Source organism: Piliocolobus tephrosceles, chromosome 9 (genome assembly GCF_002776525.5).
Source record: "Piliocolobus tephrosceles isolate RC106 chromosome 9, ASM277652v3, whole genome shotgun sequence".
Taxonomy (NCBI): domain Eukaryota; kingdom Metazoa; phylum Chordata; class Mammalia; order Primates; family Cercopithecidae; genus Piliocolobus; species Piliocolobus tephrosceles.
In genome coordinates this window covers 113,617,510-113,636,524 of record NC_045442.1, presented here as the reverse complement: position 1 = coordinate 113,636,524, position 19,015 = coordinate 113,617,510, and the positions used below count along the sequence as shown (strand labels likewise).

The following is a 19,015-nucleotide window of genomic DNA, read 5'->3' as shown; positions in this document are numbered from 1 at the left end:
GTAAACTGAACTTTTTAGAGCAGTGTTGCCCAGGCTGGAGTGCGATGGTGCGATCTCGGATCTTTGCAACCTCCGCCTCCCAGGTTCAGACGAGTCTCCTGCTTCAGCCTCCCGAGTAGCTGGGATTACAGGTGCCCGCCGCCATGTCCAGCTATTTGTGTGTGTGTGTGTGTGTGTGTGTATTTTTAGTAGAGACGGGGTTTCACCATGTTGGCCAGGCTGATCTTGAACTCCTGACCTCAGGTGATCCACCCACTTCAGTTTCCCAAAGTGCTGGGATTACAGGCATGAGCCATTGTGCCTGGCCTAACTTTTTTTTCATATATATCTATGTAGAGGTTGTTGTTAAAATGCAAGTTCATTAAGAAGTTTTACAGAATTTATACATTATATGTTTTTCTTACCAGTTGATTACAGTGTGACAAGTATAACCTCAGGGAGAATTTGTCCTGTTCAAAGGTTGGGACCGTTTCTCTAGTGTGTAGTCCCATACTTGAAAACAGTGGTCTCCAAGCAACATGTCAGATATTCAGAAGGAACCATTTTTACTAATCATATAAAAGTTTGTTTGATTTACAAACCCTGCTGACTAGGATAATAAACTAGAAAGGGGGGCCATGGCAGGCTTAACAGTTTCAGGAGACATAGTTGGTCAAAGTAGTGAGAGACAGTTTACTGTATTTCTACATAATACTGTGCTTTAGTTAATCTTCATAATGATGAGTTTAGTCATCAAGCAAAGTTTAAGTCATAATCTCCCTCTATTTAGGAAAACAGAAAAATAGATCTGTGTTGGTTAAATGGCATTGCGTAATGTGCTGACTCTTTAAAATTTTTAAACAGCTTCTATGTATAGGTTGATATGCTATAGTTGTTTGGCAAAATAGCTCATATTATCTTTTTTAAATGCTAGATAGAAGGGATCAAAGAAAATTACAAACCACAAAATGCTTAGGTGTTTTTTAGTTTATAAGAACTTTAAGAAAAAAAATCTCTGTCCTGGTCATCTTTTTATTTCCAGTAGCTCCTAATAGTAAATCTTACAATATGTGCTACATAAATACTTATAGAATAAATGATACAGAAATATCTATGTTAACAATAAAGAGACACTTCACTTCTCTTTCAAGAGAAGGCTTGAACAGCAAACCAGAAATTACAGATCTTTAAGAAAATGACGCACTCTCATAGTACTGCCAGGGTGTCTGGTGTCATGTTTTTAGAGACACATTGGTGAGACCCAGTCTTTCAATGATGTTTTCTATGTCTGTGAGAGTTCAAAAACATGTCAGCCTTATTTAAATGGCATTGTGTAGTATGCTGACTTTTTAATAACCTGGGCTAGTAGTGATGTTTTGTTTGTTTTTGTACTTTTTTTTTTTTTTTTTTTTGTCCTGAATCAGTTCCTGGAGAGGATAGAATTGCTTGGAGTTCTGTTCAAGATAAGGTCCAGGATCTCATGTAGATCCTGGAGCCATTTCATCTTTTTTTTTTTCAGTCGTATAGCAATGCAGCTTCAATATGAGTTTTCTAGTTTTTCTCATGTTTTTCACTCTGGACAATCTAAAAGAGAAACTGAAGCATCAGAGCTTATGTAATGGGGTTGTAGTTCTCAAGCGTGGAGAGCAGGTGCTAGCATGATCCCCAGAGCATCATTCTTCTGAGGAAATAGCAGCCCACTTCACTTAGCCTGTCAAATAGAAATGGCTGCCCTATTTAGCTTGCTTTTGCTTTGGAGATAAAGTAAAATATTGTGAAATCTTTTTGTTATATATTGTATATAAATAATATTTTTTTATACACACATAGTATTAGTTCCTGTGAGAAAAGGGGCTACAAACTTGTGCAACGAGAGCTGTTAGAATATGAAGTCTGCTGTGTGTTTTCTTGTGGGTAATGGCCAATGCAGTGCTAGCCCAGCTTTCTACTTGTAATAGCTCAAGATATAAAAAGCAAAAACGTCTGCAGCAGATGTTTCTTTTCCTTTATAGGAAACTGAATCAGCTGAAACTTTTTTTTGTATGTAGAATTTTGCTTTTGGTGACTTGAATGGAACGATTATATTTCTTAGGTTGGAAATTAAGCTATTTCTGTGTTATACAGAAGCGCACAACACAGAGTACCCAAGTGATTGGACTTCGTGTTCTTAGGGTAAAATCACAGGCACAGGCCAGATTCCGGGAGTATGGGCTAGTAGAGCAAGATTGATTGGCATTCAAATCCAGGCCTTGTCATTTATTCGCTTTCTCTTTCACAAGAGTTTTTCATCTTTCCAAACTACCTTATTTATAAAAAGGGCATATCTCATAGGATTGTTTTGGAGATTCACTGGAGGAAATGCAATATTCCATCAAGCATATTCAATAGTTTAATAAACATTATTTCCCTTCCTTAAATTGCCCCCTCCCATCTCCCTTTCCATCATGATTCCTAATATTTTTATGAATTGATCGACCACATTGATGCAAGGATTAAAAAGAATAGAAAGGAAGTTTGTTTAGTAGAGTTGTATGTGCCTTTCAGTAGTATTTGGAGTTTGTTATATAGCTATCGTTATGTTAAATCGTTTTTAAAGATTGCTTTGGTGAGTAGGAGAACTATGTGCTTCTGGCCAATGGATTGTTGATCCCTCAATGACCACTTTTTATTGTCAAATGATAATATTACATAACTAGAAAGTACAGGCTGATTTGTTGGAAAACTGAGATCCCTGCCAAGGCCACTTGCAAAGTTCTCCACTGGCATGGACGTCATTCTCTAAAAGCCTAAGTGGCATGCCAGAGAATATATAGCTGATTTTCCCATTCATTACATTGGAGTAGTGTGGATTTTCTATCAAACCAGATTTTTTTTTCCTGTCAAATGAGATTTTTTCTTGAAGGATTGGTAATTTAAAAAGAGGGTTTATTTTAAATTGCAGAATTCATTTAGGCCATTGTAAAACTTTGCTTTTGTCCTCCAGCTTACTAAACTCTGATATGTAGTAGGTGATTAATCTTTTTTCAGAAATACAACTCTTATTATTAGTGAAATCTCTTTTTATGGAAAATGTAAAATGTTTACAAGAAAAATTAAGAAATCCAATTTCATAAAGTAATGTTCTGTTATTACTGCCAAAATCTGCAACTCAGTTATTTCCTAAATTGTGCCTTTTAGCTTACTGGGAATATAAGAAAAATCCCCAAATCTCTCTTGGAAGTTAAAGTGCTTTAAAGTAGAATTTTAAATGTATTATAAAGAAAGATAACTTTTACGTATCTTACAGTTAAAACAGAGAAGAAGACGGTACAATTTAGTGATGATGTTCAGGTAGAGACAATAGAACCAGAGCCGGAACCAGCCTTTATTGATGAAGTAAGTGGTTTCCATGGTGATAAGCGTTGGTACTTTATATTGAAATTTAAATAGTTTTGCTTAAAAAGAAAAATTGATTACTTGAGTTTTTTTGTTGCAAAAATTCTTGTGTTTTTTTGTTACAAAAATTCAAGCAATGTAGACGATGCAGATTGTTTTTTAAACTTCCTCTCCAGTCCTTTGTTTGCCATGTCAGAGCCTCATTATTTTAAATTCCTGCTGAATATTCTGTAGTGTGACCTTAACGTGATTTATTTAATCTATTGTTGAATGCCTAGGTTGTTTACAGCTTTTACAGTGCTGTAGCGAGATTTTTTTTTTGAACATCTATCTTTGTGTTTCTTTAGGGTAGATATCCAGGAGTGAAACTGTTGAGTTGAAGGATTTGTGTGTTTTCCATGTTAATAGATACTGTCAAATTGTTGAGCGAAACAGGTTTTTACACTCCTATTCATACCATGCGAGAACTCCTGTTTCCTGGCATACTCGACGAGGATATAAACTAGTTTAGTTTGCACATTACTGAGGAAGGGACACTCGTTGACTGTCTGTTGAAACAAATAAATTACTGTTCTAAAAATAAAATTGTCATTAAATTACTTCTACATAAATCATTTTATAAAAGCAGTGCTAATATATTGAATATCATTGGAGATGATTCATGGCTCCTCGTATTGAACACATTCTAGTATTTGAGGAAAAGCTTATGCTAATTTTATATTAAATGTCTTCATAGGTCATTGTCACATCTGAAACAATGTATATTTTTAGTAATTATGCTCAAAAATATAATGTCAACTTGGTGACACACCATAATTTTTGGAGCCACATAATGGTACCCAAATTTGTATTATTGGATTTAAATTTGAGATTTCTTGAATTAAGTTAATCACTCCTATTTAGTTAAGCTTTATAGAAACATCTGTTGTTGCTACATATAAAGAAAAGATTGAAACTGGCTACCTTTTTCATCTTTAAGTGTGTTTATGAAAAAATAAAAAACATGTTTGTGGTTGTCTTTTTCTACTCAAACTTAATACCATGTTTTAAAAATAGCATTAACATAACTGTTGAATTAACTTAATAAATTAAATTATGCAACTAGCAAACCATTCAGGATTTTTCAAGTGTCCCATTGTATAGATCAGGGGTTGGCAAACTCTCAGGCCGAATTTAGCCTGTTGCCTGTTTATTGGAACACAGATACATTTATTTATACATTGTCTGGTTGCTTTTGTGCTGCAGTGGAAGAATTGAGTAGTAGCAACAGAGATAGATCATATGGCCTGCAAAGCCTGAAATATTTACTGGCTGGCCATGACAGAAAAAGTTTGCTTGGCCCCTGGTATAGATAATTTAAAGAGAATCTTTTCAGATCCTCATTTACCATAGCATTCTTTCCTAAAATTGATCTGCCTGAGAACATTCGCTCCTACCATTTGTCGTTTTTCCCCCTCTCCTCTCCCTTTTCAAGTCTTCTCTCCCGCTTGACAGAAAAAAGGCTTACCACTTGCCCATAGTGAAGATTACCGTGGTACATTGCCTCAGAGTATAGGAATTACCAGGATGATTCCAAATATTGATGTTTGTATTAAGAAAGTAATGGCTCTAATGACTAGTTAATACAGCTGAGATGGTTTCATATTTTTTGTTTTTAAAAAATAGGACCAAAATGAATTTTCAGCTAGTAGATCAGTAAAAATAATTTTTAATGACAGACCACTGTCATTCCGTTCCATCTTTCAGAAGGCACTGAAAGAACTTAATGAAATTGCCATAATAGCTTGATTATATAAACAAAATTTCTCCTCACTTTCAACTATAAAAACGAAAAATAGGAATAGAACTGATGCTGAATCCTGGCTCATTTTACTTTTCAAAACTTGAAATATAGTTAATGTTGTTTTGACCCTTTATGTATTAATAATAAATATAATCATTACCATATACATATGAATGTATCTAACACCGAGAGTATTATCATCAACTTACATATTTTTAGTGCAAAGAAATCTCATATGGTCATCACTAGAAAACTTTCAAGTATATTAGGATAAAATTTGGGGGGGTGGAAATTGAGTAGAAATATGATAAGTTCAAGGAGAAAAACAATTTGAAATACATGACAGAGACTGTTTTTTGAATGGTAATGGTGAGTGCAGATTGCTATGGTGTTTAAATTCCTTTGGCTATATTTAAAGGAATTTTTGACTGTTTTATTTTAAAATGTCAACGCTTAATCTCCTGGAAATCTTATCCTTTGTAACATTTTAAACGTATGAAAAATGAGATGTTATCTCTGAAATATGTGAAGGGGTTTATGGGCTTTTAGCAGTCTTTTGTGGGAGGCAGAAACAAAATTTGAAGAGTGAAACAGACTGTGGAAGACTGTGCTAAGGACAAGGAATCCACCTGGGCTAGGGGAAGTGATGTTTGACTGATTGCATTGTATAAGAAAATGCTGACCGGGCGCAGTGGCTCTCGCCTGTAATCCCAGCACTTTGGGAGGCCAAGGCGGGCGGATCACGAGGGCAGGAGATCCATACCATCCTGGCCAACATGGTGAAACCTTGTCTCCGCTAAAAATACAAAAATTAGCTAGGCGTGGTGGTGCGCGCTTGTAATCCTAGCTACTTGGGAGGCTGAGGCAGGAGAATCACTTGAATCTGGGAGGCAGAGGTTGCAGTGAGCCAAGATCATGCTACTGCGCTCCAGCCTGGGGGACAGTGAGACTCTGTCTCAAAAAAAAAAAAAAAAAAAAAACACTTGCAGAGGCAGACTAGTTGTCTATCTAGAAACCCTACTTCTATGACACTAAATAATTTTAAATATTGTGTAGTGTTCTGTAAGCAAACAAAACAGAAACCATCTGTGTGTTAATGGACTCTCACTTTCATTTGACCTTTTTTTGTGTGTGGTAGGCACACTTTCTGACATATTTTTGTTTTGTAAGACTGCTTAAAATGAAAATTGTGAATAATTTACATTGAAAATTGGTATCCATTTCAAAATACAGAATTCTTTTGACTTGGGAAGAGTTTTTTTTAGCATACTTGTGTCACTTTCACTCTCTGATGATTAGTTTGTTTCTCAAGCTATTTTCCTTTTACACAGAATCATAGTTTTTAAATTTTAAGTAATTACTTTGCTTAGAATTAGTAGTCTTTATTTGCCCTATGTACCTATATATAGTAGCATAACCATGTGAAAACCGTGCATGGAGAAAGGTTTGTAATTGTTTTAGTAGTAGTCATGGTAGAGTAGATCTGTTTTGATTTTTTAAAAAATGTAAATACATATATACTTACATAGATGTGTTTATGTAATGATGGTTTCATTAGTTCCATTGGTCTGTACAACAAAAGATTCTGAAATAGATCTGTGTCACTGGTTTGAGGTATCTTCCAGCCTTTCCCACATAGGAAAATAGAGAAACCATTAGTCTTCCTCCTTCCTTTTATGACTAACTGAAACACTGGTAGAAAGAAAATGTAGAATAAATCCTGAGAGTCCCACTTAGAAGAGCAGCTGTGATACAGCTGAGCTCTGCCTTACTGAAACAGCTGCTGTATTCACCATGGGGGAGAAGGAATGACAAGTTGTTAGTCAGAAGCAATGCCATCTTGAGATGGATAGTACACTTGTTGGCGTGGCTAAGCTAAAGCTGCTCTGAAACAAAGCAAAATCCTCTAGCATGACATAAGAGGTGGAAGAACTCACGCATTGTAAGTTTAAATGTGGCTCGATTTCTTCTCACTTAAGAGAATCCCTGTTAGCAGTTGGTTGGTTGGTTGGTTGATTGATTGATTGATTGATTGATTGATTGATTTAGACAGGGTCTGGCACTGTTGTCCAGGCTGAAGTGCGTGGTGAGATCATAGCTCGCTGCAGCCTTGACCTCCTGGGCTCAAGTGATCCCTCCCGCCTCAGCCTCCTGAGCAGTTTCAAAAATATATAGGAAGCACTTTCAAGGCTCTGACTTCATGTGGTACTAAAGAGAATAAATACATGGGACACTGAAAACATAAAAGCAAAATTGGAGTCTCCGTAACTATGAATTTCGAAAGTTTGTCTAGTTAATAAGGTGAAAACATAAAGTTGCATAAAGGTTGGTTGCTTGTTATATTAACTACTTCATTCCTGTAGGATAAAATGGACCAGTTGCTACAGATGTTGCAAAGTACAGACCCCAGTGATGATCAGCCAGACCTCCCAGAGCTACTTCATCTTGAAGGTAAAACTTTTCTATTTACCTTGCAAATAAAGAATAATTAGAGGTTACTAACTGGTGTCCTGTTGAAGAATGGGTTTTGAAAATAATATTAAAAATGGAACATTTCTCACTTCTCCTTGACCCAGGCTCCCTTTCATATGCAGTTTAGACCTTGGGTAGAATTTGAATTCTTACAATTTTCTATCCAAACTAAGTGTTCTATTCAACATTTTAGAATCTTGTAAAATGAAAAATGGTACTTTAAGATTTCAAGATTAATATTTTAGATTAAGTTGTCACCATTATACTTTAAGAAAATAAATTTTGGTTTCTGCAGACTAAGGTTAACGAATGTGTATTTTTATTACTCCAAATTAAATCTTTTATTCCTTAAATTATACAAATATCTATCAAAGGTTCACATTTTTTTTTCTTGTACTTTCTTATGTTCCTTTACATCTTGTCATTTTAGCAATGTGTCACCAGATGGGCCCTCTCATTGATGAAAAGCTGGAAGATATTGATAGGTAAAAGAACATGGGTGCATTTATGTTGTGTACCTTCCTTACTGACGCTATCGCTATAAACTGCAAAGTGGGCTGTAACTGCCTTTTTTTAAAAAAAAGAAATACTGTGGAAGAACCAGTTCTCATTCATGTGTCTTCTGCTAGATGTGGAGAATTAGACTCATTTGTCCTTTTTTTTAAAGTGAAGATTTGACCTTTACAATATAGTCAAAAAGACCAGCATAGATAGGTCTTTTTAAAAACAAGGGCTTAGCTGTGTAATCCTCTTTGCTGAAGTGGCATTACCAGAGCTCAGAAATGACCCATATGTTAGTAACTAGGGAAACCAAGATATTTCTGGTACAGTCAGGTACGATAAGCTGGAGTTCCCTCAGCACAGCACATAAGCCTTAAACAGTTTGGGTTGCTTCAGGGCTAAAATGCAAGATATTTTTGTTATAGGTGAAATTTTTAATAATGTCTGCTAGTACTACTTTTTGCTATTTTTGATATTTTGATGTATCAGTATTTAGAACATTGTATCATTTCAGCAACAGCTATGTTTCAAATTATTGTGTCATGTTTCAGAAAACATTCAGAACTCTCAGAACTTAATGTGAAAGTGATGGAGGCACTTTCCTTATATACCAAGTTAATGAACGAAGATCCGATGTATTCCATGTATGCAAAGTTACAGAATCAGCCGTATTATATGCAGTCGTCTGGTGTTTCTGGTTCTCAGGTAAGCTTTTAGAAGCCCATGTTGTTTTAAATTCTCAAATGCACGGTCAGACGTGGTGGCTCACGCCTGTAATCTCAGTAATTTGGGAGGTCAAGGCAAGAGGATTGCTTGAGACCATGAGTTCAAGACCAGCCTGGACAACATAGTGAGACCCTGTCTCTACCAAAAAAAAAAAAAAAAAAAAAAATTAGCCAGGCTGGGGGCATGTTCCTTGGTCCCTGCAACTCGAAAGGCTGAGGTGGGTGGAAAACTTGAGCCCAGAAGGTCGAGGCTGCGGTGAGCCATGTTTACACCACTGCACTCCAGCCTGGGCAACAGTGACACCCTGCCTCTAAAATAAATAAATAAATAAGTAAATAAATAAATAAATAAATTCTCAAATGCATGTGAGATTATTTGGAATAGCTGTTTGAAACTTTCTGAAACTAATGTTTAGAATTAATGTTTAACAGAATTTTTTTACTTGGCAATTACAGTATATAACATACTAATTATACTAATAGTTTTTTGTTGTTGTTTTTTTTTAAAGGAAATTGCTTGTATCCATTGCAGTCTATGGCAGTTTAGGAAATGTGACTTGTATCCATTGCAGTCTATGGCTACAAAACAATGAGTTCAAATACACTTTTTAAATGTCCTTTGGGATTCCTTAAAAAAATACCAACATACAGAATATTAAAATATATTTAATGTAAAGGGAGATTAGTATAAAGTTTCAAGGTAAGTTTCTTTAATGCTCCAGTATGGAGATAAACATGAGTTCAGCATATGTTTAACTAAAAATGAAAACCATCAACAGCCTATTTCATTGAAAAGCGTTTTTCAAAATGCCTGTTGACAGAAGTAACTTTTACAAAAGGATTCCAGAGTGGTAATTTTTCTTGTTTTTGTAACTGAATACCTCTACAGAGAAAGTTCAGTATGCTTATTAAAATTTAAAATTGAATATGATTTCTCTTTAACTGTCCCAGGTGTATGCAGGGCCGCCGCCAAGTGGTGCCTACCTGGTTGCAGGGAATGCGCAGATGAGCCATCTCCAGAGCTACAGTCTTCCCCCGGAGCAGCTGTCTTCTCTCAGCCAGGCAGTCGTCCCGCCGTCCGGAAACCCAGCCCTTCCTAGTCAGCAGACTCAGACTGCTTACCCAAAGTAATTTGACTGTTGATTCTTGTTTGGAGTTAGTGCTGTTACAGCTGCTTAAGTGCCCCCAGTTATCTATAACACTAAAATAGGCTAATAAATATCTGTGGTCAGCATCATGCGGCCACCCCATTCGTGGTAATGAGTAGTAGAGCCTCTGTGGTGTTCCAGTACCAGCCAGCAAGCTGGTCCTCTGCTCCCCACTCGCTCAACTCCTGTAATCTGGTTTCAGCCCTGTATTTGTAAAACTACTGTTACCGTAACTTTTTATTGTTGTTTTTATTTGCATCTATGATATTTGATAATGTCTTTAATGAAATTTGCATGTAGTAACTATAATTTGTCATTTTCCCACACATTTTATATAAAATTTAAATTCTGTTATCTAAAAATTATAGTTCTGAGCTGTCTCTTTAAGACAGATATTTTCTTATTTTTTCCCTATTTTGGAATTTAGTTTATATTATAGCAAGGTACCCCATTTGAAACAAGAAGGTACAAGAAGATAAGTGCCCTTGTTTCTCAGGAGGCAGATGGCTGAATATGTGATAACAGAGGCCCATTTACTTTTGCCATTTACTTACAGTGCTCTCTGTCATGTAGTTAAATGCTTATTATGTGTTTTTTCTTCTGCTTTAATGGGACTCTAAGCTGAAATCTTTTCCTTGAAGCAAATAAAGGATAGGCTTTTAAGAGTTTACCAACGTGTATTCTAGAAGTTACGATATTCTAGCTGGCAATAGAAGTTTCTAGGTAGCACAGGCACAACTTCTAGAAACCTTTCCAGCAGGAAAGGATTGCCCAGGAATTTTCCTGTACTGCCCTCTCTGTTACACTATTCATCCTCAAAGAGTTACGTGTTGGAGATACTTGGGGATTTTCAAGCATTATTTGGTTGTCAGGTTAGTATCCCGAAGTGACCTTAAGGGGGATGATGGCAAGGCCTAAGTGTCAGAAAACAGGGCATTCCCTAGTGGGTTATGTATGTTAGAAAAAAATGTTAAGTGTAGCTTGCTCTCTTGCAGGATTTTTTTTTAAGTTGAAATCTGGTGGAAATGAATACCCTTATGGCAAATAAGCAAGCAGCTGTTCTTAGAGTAGCATATTGCTTTACAACTAGATACAAAGTGGGTAGAAGGTAGAAATTGTTGAGAAAACACTAGGGTTCCCGACTTAATAGGACCCTTGAGCTATTTTAGTATTAGCCAGAACTGCCACCTCTCCCCAGCTAGTCCTCTGTTTGACTATGTCACATGCTCCTCTACCTACCTTGTTACTAGAGATTACTTGAGACTCATTCTTCAAGGTCAGGACCTTAGGAAATTATCTTTGTGAATGAGATAACCTGTTGGTAGGTGCTTTAACAGTGAAGTTCTGTAGCGCTGTGGCACCCTGCTGCTGTTCTCTGTGAGTGACTCTGCTTCTGCAGGCGGGATGTGAAATCCCTGGCATGGGCCCAGTCCTACCCATAGAGTGTAGCTATTAATGTCACCTCTCAAGGAACACATGTTTATTTCAATAGGTGTCTTTTGAAGAACATTTTCTTGAAATATCTAGCCCTCCCGTCCTGGCTCATTCCTGCATATTCTTTAGTTGTTAGCTTAGCTGCATTGTTCCTGGGACGTCTTCCTTGCTTTCCCACCTGTCAGCACTGTTCCTCCTGTGTGCTGTCAGAGGACTGTGTGTGTACTTCTGTCTATTTCCTGGCTGGTAGTTGCCTTTTTACTTGTTTGTATCCCCACTGAACGGCAATATCTTGAGAGCTGGCACTGTTTCTTTCACCTTTATAGCCATCCTATGTAGCACACAGTTTTACACTGGACAGGAACTCAGTAAATATTTTATAAATACATGTTTTAGTGTTACTGACAATTTCAAGTACTATATTAGATCAGTTAGGTGTATTTTTAAAAATTCCTTGCAAAGGCTTCACAAAGGCTTAGAGGGCATTTAAATATCTATATATAAAGGTGCAATATGTAATATCTATTTATCAATATATAAAAACAGATGTGTGTGTGTTTCAACGGGGAAATGAGGAATTGCTGGTACAGCAAATGTAGGATGAGGAAATTGGAAAGAGTGAGAGCCAGGATTAGAAGTCTCCTTACTAGAGATGTCCTGTGTATTTGACTCGAGCTTTCTAGCGGCAAATCAAGGTCAGTGAAGATTGTTGTTGTTTTTGGTAGGCAGGTTTTTTTAGCACTCTTCAGTTTATATATATCTGAGAGGCTATCTCTTGTTACATACAATTTTGGTGTTAAAGCTCACCGTTTTTCAGACTTCCGTCATCCTAAGACATTCTTACTAATTGGGGAAGGTGTCACTGATGACAGTTTTCTAAAGCTACCTGTAGCGATGGTAGTATTATAAGGTGATAATAAGTGACAGTTACTGTTAGTATTATGAGACCACTGAAGCTTATGTATTTATTTGTCTCTGATTTTAGTTTACTACAGTCAGCATGTGCCAGGCACTATGTTAGACACTTGAGAGTCTTCTTTAGCTTCAGGGTGCTTCCTGAGTAGTAGGGGCAAACACATAAAAAACATATAATTTTATACAACATGATTTATATAAAGAAAGATATATGCCTTGTGCTTTAGGAGCCTCAGGTTTGAGGAGGTTTTCCAGGAGGGTTATTCTTAGCCAGTAGAAAAAATGTGAGGAAGATGTTCTGTCATGTCAAAGATGCGGTAGTCTGGAATGGCATGGTACTGGTGGAGTGAGCAAAGATGGGAGGTGTGAAAGGTGCGTGGTACATATCGACATTCCAGCAGCACTTACCAAGGGATGAAAGCGTGTGGGGAGCAGCGAGAGACATACTTGAAGACACTGCCAAGGTCGAAGAATGCTTGTTCTAGATACCATCTTAGGGATAATGAAAAAGTTCAGAAAGGGCTTTAAATGGGAGTAATGTAGATGGATTCATAGGGGCAAGATTAGAAACTGGGAGACCGTGGATATTAGGCAAGAAATGATGAGTATTTGTTGACAAGATACAGTGCTATTAATTGGAAAGAGTTGTTTAGGAGATTAGCAAATAATTATACATTGGGTGAGATGGTTGGGAGATAGTGCAACGCAGATAAGAGAAAGAAGTATTGGTGAATTGCACGGTTTTGCCCAAGGCAACTGGGTGGATGGTGGAACTGTAAATTGAGAATGATTACAATAATGCTGACATTTAAGGGATATTTAGTATGTGCCAAGCACTGTGCTGTGTGCTTAACACAAAGTAACTTATTCCTCATAATAACCTGTGAAGTCGGTAAACTATTACCCCCATTTTACAGATGGGGAAACTGAGACCTGGAGACAGAACCAAAGTCTCACTTAACTAAGATTCTAAACCAGACATTCTGACTCCAGAACTCAGCACATAGACTCTATATTATGGCAATATTATAGCCCATACCATTGTAAATAACAGTATGAAATTTGACATCTTCTAATCAACTTTATATCTCACACATATGGAGTGATGACAAATAATGCCTTAGGTCACCACATTAGTTGGTGAAATGTAGCATTAAATTACCGTCTCATATAATAATTAAATTACCATCAGATAATGAATTTGTGCCGAGTACAAGAGCATTGAATTGACCAACAATAGATTTATAAATAACAATTGGAGGAAAGTTTAGAAATAGGCAGTATTTTGAAAATTCGGCAGTTGCTTTATTTATAGCTTGTTTTACATTTTTAATACAAACGTAGGGGGAATTCTCAGCATCTTAGTACTTCTCTTCACATAGCTAACCTGGTGTCTTACAGTGGAAATGCATGTATTCGGTTGGAAACAGGAAGACAGGAAGTAGAGGCAGTGGATAAAGACAACCTTCAAAGGATTTTTTTCTTTCTTTTTCTAATTGGAGCAGTGCACAAGTGCAGGGCCTTGAGATGGGAGTACTGGCAGCGGAGCGGTGGGAGCGGGAGGCAAGCTCAGTACGTGAGGGGGTGCAGCTTCAGAGAGTTGATCAGCGTGGTGGTATTTTCAAGGAAATAAGAGAAATGAGGTTATGAGGCCTTCCCTTCCATTAGTCCTCTGGGACAGTTCTTTTCAAGGACACTGGTGATGCCCATGTTGCCAGACTCTTGGTCAGTTCACCATTTGCCTCCTCCTCCATTTGACAGTTCGTGATTCCCTCCTCTTTTCTGAAATGCTTTCCTCACTTGCCGGTGACCATTCTCTTTTCCCTTCTGCCTCACTGCCACTTCTTCTCAGTCTCATTTGCCTCTTGCCGCTTTATCTTATGGACTTCAAGGTCCAGTGCTCAGTAGATGGACTGCCTTTTTTCTCTGTTTGCAGCCGCTCCCTAGGGGATCTCATGCAGCCCCCTGATTCTGAATGCCTCTGCCAAGGATTCCCAGATGCTCCCAGATGGGTGTTTCTCCGCACTTCCCCACGGGCCAGCAGGCTTGAATAGCTGACTGCCTATGCAGGACAACAGGCTTGAATAGCTGACTGCCTATGCATTCTCTTTGCTTGTCTGTTTTTTGGACATCAAACTTGACAGATCCAAGATTATTACTTTGATCTTCCCCACACCCCCCCCCCCCCCCCAGTCTACTGTAGTCCCATCATAGTATTCTTTTCAGTGAGTGGCCACTCTACCAGTTATTTCTACCAGTTTTTCAGTTCTAAACCTCAGGCATTCTGGACTCTTCTGTTCATTATCATATTTTGAAGGCATTATCTTCAAAATGTATCTAGACCCTGTCCCTTTCTCCCATCTCCACCATTACTGCCGTGGCCCTGCTGCCGTTTGGCTCTCTCCTGGTCGATCGTAATAGCCTGCAGTCCGCTATCCTGGTCCAGAGGGAGCCTGTTAAACCCTGTGGAATCTTATCACCCTTCTGCTCAGAACCAGCCAGTGTCTTTTTGTCTCACTCAGAGTGTAAGCTACAGCCCTTACTGTGGCCATCAGGTGCTGTGTTCTCCAGCCCCTCCCCACCACCCCCGTCCTGCCGGGTGGTCTTAGTTGCCACCACCACAGCTCTTGTGGCCTCCTGCTGTTCCTTGAATGTGCCTGGTGTTTTCTGTCCTCAAAGGCTTCTTTCTGTTTGCCTGAAATGCACTTTCCTAGGGGTTCTATCTGGCTCACTCCCTCACTTTTTCCGCATCTTTGCCTTATTGGAGAGGCCCCTACCATAAACTAGAATCCGTGGTCCCAGCTGCTCTTGGACCTCCGTATTGTGCTTTGTTTTTCTTCTTAGCAGTTATAACCACTCGACACACAATCCATGTGTTTATTACCCTTTTCTACCACTAGAACAGAGGCTCCATGGTGGTATAGACTTATTTCCGCAACCCCTCACCCCACCTTTTTTTACACAATGCTTAAATAACACATTTTTTAAGTGCAATGCCTAATATCACAATGCCTAAAGTAACAATGTTTGGCACAGTATAGCTATTTAGTAAAAGGTTATCAAATGAATTGGCTATATGAATGAATGCTTAATAAATAGCTTTTCCATTTATCTGTAAGTTGCTCTATAAATCAGTATTGATCTAATTGAGTGGTTTTCTTCCTCCACAGTACAATGGTGAGTTCCGTTCAAGGAAACACGTATCCCAGCCAGGCGCCGGTATATAGTCCTCCTCCTGCTGCTACTGCTGCTGCAGCAACTGCCGATGTTACTCTGTACCAGAATGCAGGACCTAATATGTCCCAGGTGCCAAACTATAACTTAACCTCATCAACCCTGCCTCAGCCCGGAGGCAGCCAACAGCCACCTCAGCCACAGCAACCGTATTCTCAGAAGGCTCTGCTATAGGACCCGGTGTTCCACTTGGTGGCAGATGCCTGCTAAATGCCACTGACAATGTTATGAGATTCATTACTCTCTTAAGATGTGTTTATCCTCAGCTTATAGGAATCTCTCCACGTCAACAAGTTCAAATATTCAAGAAGGTAGAACTCTCTTCAATTTACACTGACTTTTTAGAGGTTCTTCCCCCACCCCCAGAGGAATGAAACTACTTACAACATTTAATTCCTTTCATAATACGAAAGAATTGATACAAGGCTATTTGTCTCGTAAACCTGGTCTGCAGAAAGTCAAACTTACAAAAACTGTTGTGGCAAATGTTATGTACATATATTGATATGTAACTGCATTAGTGGCCATTTTGAATCACAGTGGTGATCATGTGAATATATTTAACACTGTGTTAAATTAATTTACATTGCTATTTTATTTTAATCATAAACAGCTACCATGTTTCTTAATGTTTTGTGTAAATTTAAGGTAATTATACTATCCTTTTAAACTGCAAGAAAACAAAGTTGTAGCGTATTTACCTGAAGGCGCGTTATGTTGTCCTGTGTTTCAGTTTCACATTAAACTGAACCTTTTACTAATTGTGAGCTAAAGATACATATATAAATACACATGTCTTTCTGTAGCCTCTGCGTACTACTAGCTGTCATCACACCAGCGTACAGTAGCTAAATTTTTGGTGCAATTATAGCAAATGATAATGTTCCCTTTTGAACTTTTACATTTTGGCATGACATTTCAGAATACTGTGAGACCATGAGACAAAATTAAGAATGATCACATTCTTTATTTCTTATTTTTAAAGAAATGATGTTGGTTTACCTTTTCCTAGTTGAAGATAGTAATTAGATTTCTAAGCTGTATACTGTGTTTATTGGTGGCAGTGACACCAAAGATAGAGGCAATGGATAGAAATTTTTAAACTGGAAAGAAAACCTGAATTACACTACATTTTTGAAGTCTCTTGTAATTATTTGGGATATCAACAAAATTTGATTCATCTGTCTAATGCCATTGCTAGTCTTTTAAATATGTCTTTTAACACATTGTATCCTCTAATTCTTCATTAAAATGGAAATAAGTAGATGTTTCAAAGTAATCTATATTCCTGGCTTTGCTTAACGGTTTATATATTTATTGTTATCTTTCAAACTGGATTTTTGGGTTGCTCTTTCTGGTCTTTTTAAAATTCGAATGGAATTATTTTGGCTTCCTACGTGGGAATATTTTCGAATGAATGCTTTTCTTTTAATTCATGCGAAAAATGTTTTCCACTGACATTGTACTCTTAAATATTTACAATTTCCCTGGTTGGGCTATACTATTATTTTAACACGATTTAAACAACTGAAAAGTTGAGTTGAACATCATATTTAATGAATTGATGTAACAGGTTTCATACTATAAATGAAAATTTGATACTTATTTTCTAAGACTGTTGTAATCAGGTATCTTGTTTATTTTCTTTTTGAGAGAAGATTAAATCTTTGGCGAGTAATCTTAAGGGTGATTAATTTCACAGGCTCAGATTTAAAGCACCATAGTTTTAAATCTGAGCCTGTGAAATTAGTCACCCGTAAGATTACTTAAGGGTAACTTAAGTGTTTGCTCTAGTGTTGTGTTGCGATTTCTTGTGTTTAAAATATGTTGCCCTGCCCTGAAGTCAAATTTCACATTTTAAAAACTAGAAGTTACTTTTTGATAAACATCAATCAGATTATAATATTTTCCACTCCAATTTGAGTATTATGGTTTAACTGATACACTTTTCCCCAATTTTTCTTTGTCTTTTGATAAATTCCTGTTTACCAATGTTAAAAGTATCATTTTCCCATTTTAATTTTGATATCTTTCATGTTGAAAATCAATGACATAGTCTCTAATATGATTTTTTGCCCCATAAAAGTCAAATAACAGTGAATAGAGAGAACTACCCTCATTACAACCCACATACATTTTTCTTTACCTATTACATTACTAGGCTTGTAAAGGTTTAAATGATGAGTACTTTAAAACTGTTATTGTATGAGTTTATGCCTTCCTGTTATTAAAAATGAAAATGCCAGGGGGAAAAACTCCAATGAAAGTGAAGCACTGGCTTGTCTTTCAAATGACATGATGAGGGTAGAAATAGGAGGGGGCCAGTTAGGATCATGAATGACTTTAAGTTCTGAAACCTGCAGATCTTGCACTTTCAAGAAATCTTTCATTAATAACTGTCCTTATTTTGAAGGAATAGAGTAATTTGTAAAATGAACTAACTGTAACATAGGCCGGACGCGGTGGCTCACACCTGTAATCCCAGCACTTTGGGAGACTGTGGTGGGCGGATCATTTGAAGTCAGGAGTTCGAGACCAGCCTGACCAACATGGTGAAACCCCATCTCTACAAAACTACAAAAATTAGCCGGGCATGGTGGCAGACACCTGTAATCCCAGCTACTCAGGAGGCCGAGGTGAGATAATTGCTTGAACCTGGGAGACAGAGGTTGCAGTGAGATGAGATCACGCCACTGCATTCCATCCTGGGAGGCAGAGCGAGAAATAAATAACTGTAATGTAAACTTCTGTGAAGCAAATTTTATTTCTCTTTTTTTTTTAAATAAAATTTGAGGTTGATTTTCCATAAAATAGTGACACATAAATGGAAAAAAATCTAATCCAGTTAACAATCTAGCATATATAGCCAACAGGCCCATGGCCTGTGATGTTATACCAGTGTCCTGAACCTGTAAGAGGATTTCGAATGTGTACCTAATGGGACTTTACAGCCTCTTCTAACTCTGTTTTTCTCCCTCACTGTTACTTATCTTCCCTACGCAGCGAGGGACCTTTTTATGTGCCTACAGACTCCTTTTATCATGTACGTCTGGCGCTTTGTTTCTATACCTCATAGTTTTTGTATTTAAAATGCTTAATAGACCAGTATCTTTCTTCTCTGATAACAGCTTTCCTATGCGGTATGTATAATTCAGTTTGAAGACATCTTTTTTCCAAAGCTTCAAGTTGATACAAGACAAATTAGCACCCTACACGATAAACTATGCAACTATAAAAATTATGGAAATTATTTTCCAAAACGAGATTTATTGGTATAATTGTTCAAATTTTCATCTGTTTAATATACATTAAAGTCACTATTTTCTTTTCTCATCTATTTTCTTGGTTTATTTTCCAGTTACAATAATTATAGCTTGCCTTCTGTTACATCATTTTAAAAATATTTAATAACAAAGTTATAGTTTAAATTTTTCACTTGTATGAAAAAT

The 19,015-nt window shown here is 37.2% G+C and overlaps 1 protein-coding gene across 3 annotated transcripts in view; it reads left to right on the top strand.

Moving 5' to 3' along the window:
* Positions 1-16,875, top strand: part of STAM (signal transducing adaptor molecule) — a 74,612-nt gene extending 57,737 nt beyond the window's left edge. For 2 of the 3 annotated variants that reach the window (XM_023223182.2, XM_023223183.1), the window contains exons 8-13: positions 3,266-3,354; positions 7,501-7,588; positions 8,040-8,094; positions 8,662-8,815; positions 9,787-9,962; positions 15,503-16,845. In XM_023223182.2, coding sequence (XP_023078950.1) covers positions 3,266-3,354; positions 7,501-7,588; positions 8,040-8,094; positions 8,662-8,815; positions 9,787-9,962; positions 15,503-15,740 — 800 coding nt within the window. In that variant the 3' untranslated portion in view covers positions 15,741-16,845. Of the gene's footprint in view, positions 1-3,265; positions 3,355-7,500; positions 7,589-8,039; positions 8,095-8,661; positions 8,816-9,786; positions 9,963-15,502 lie in introns of all 3 variants that reach the window. The other variant, XM_023223181.2, reaches the window with a different exon arrangement.
* Positions 16,876-19,015: the final 2,140 nt, after the last annotated feature.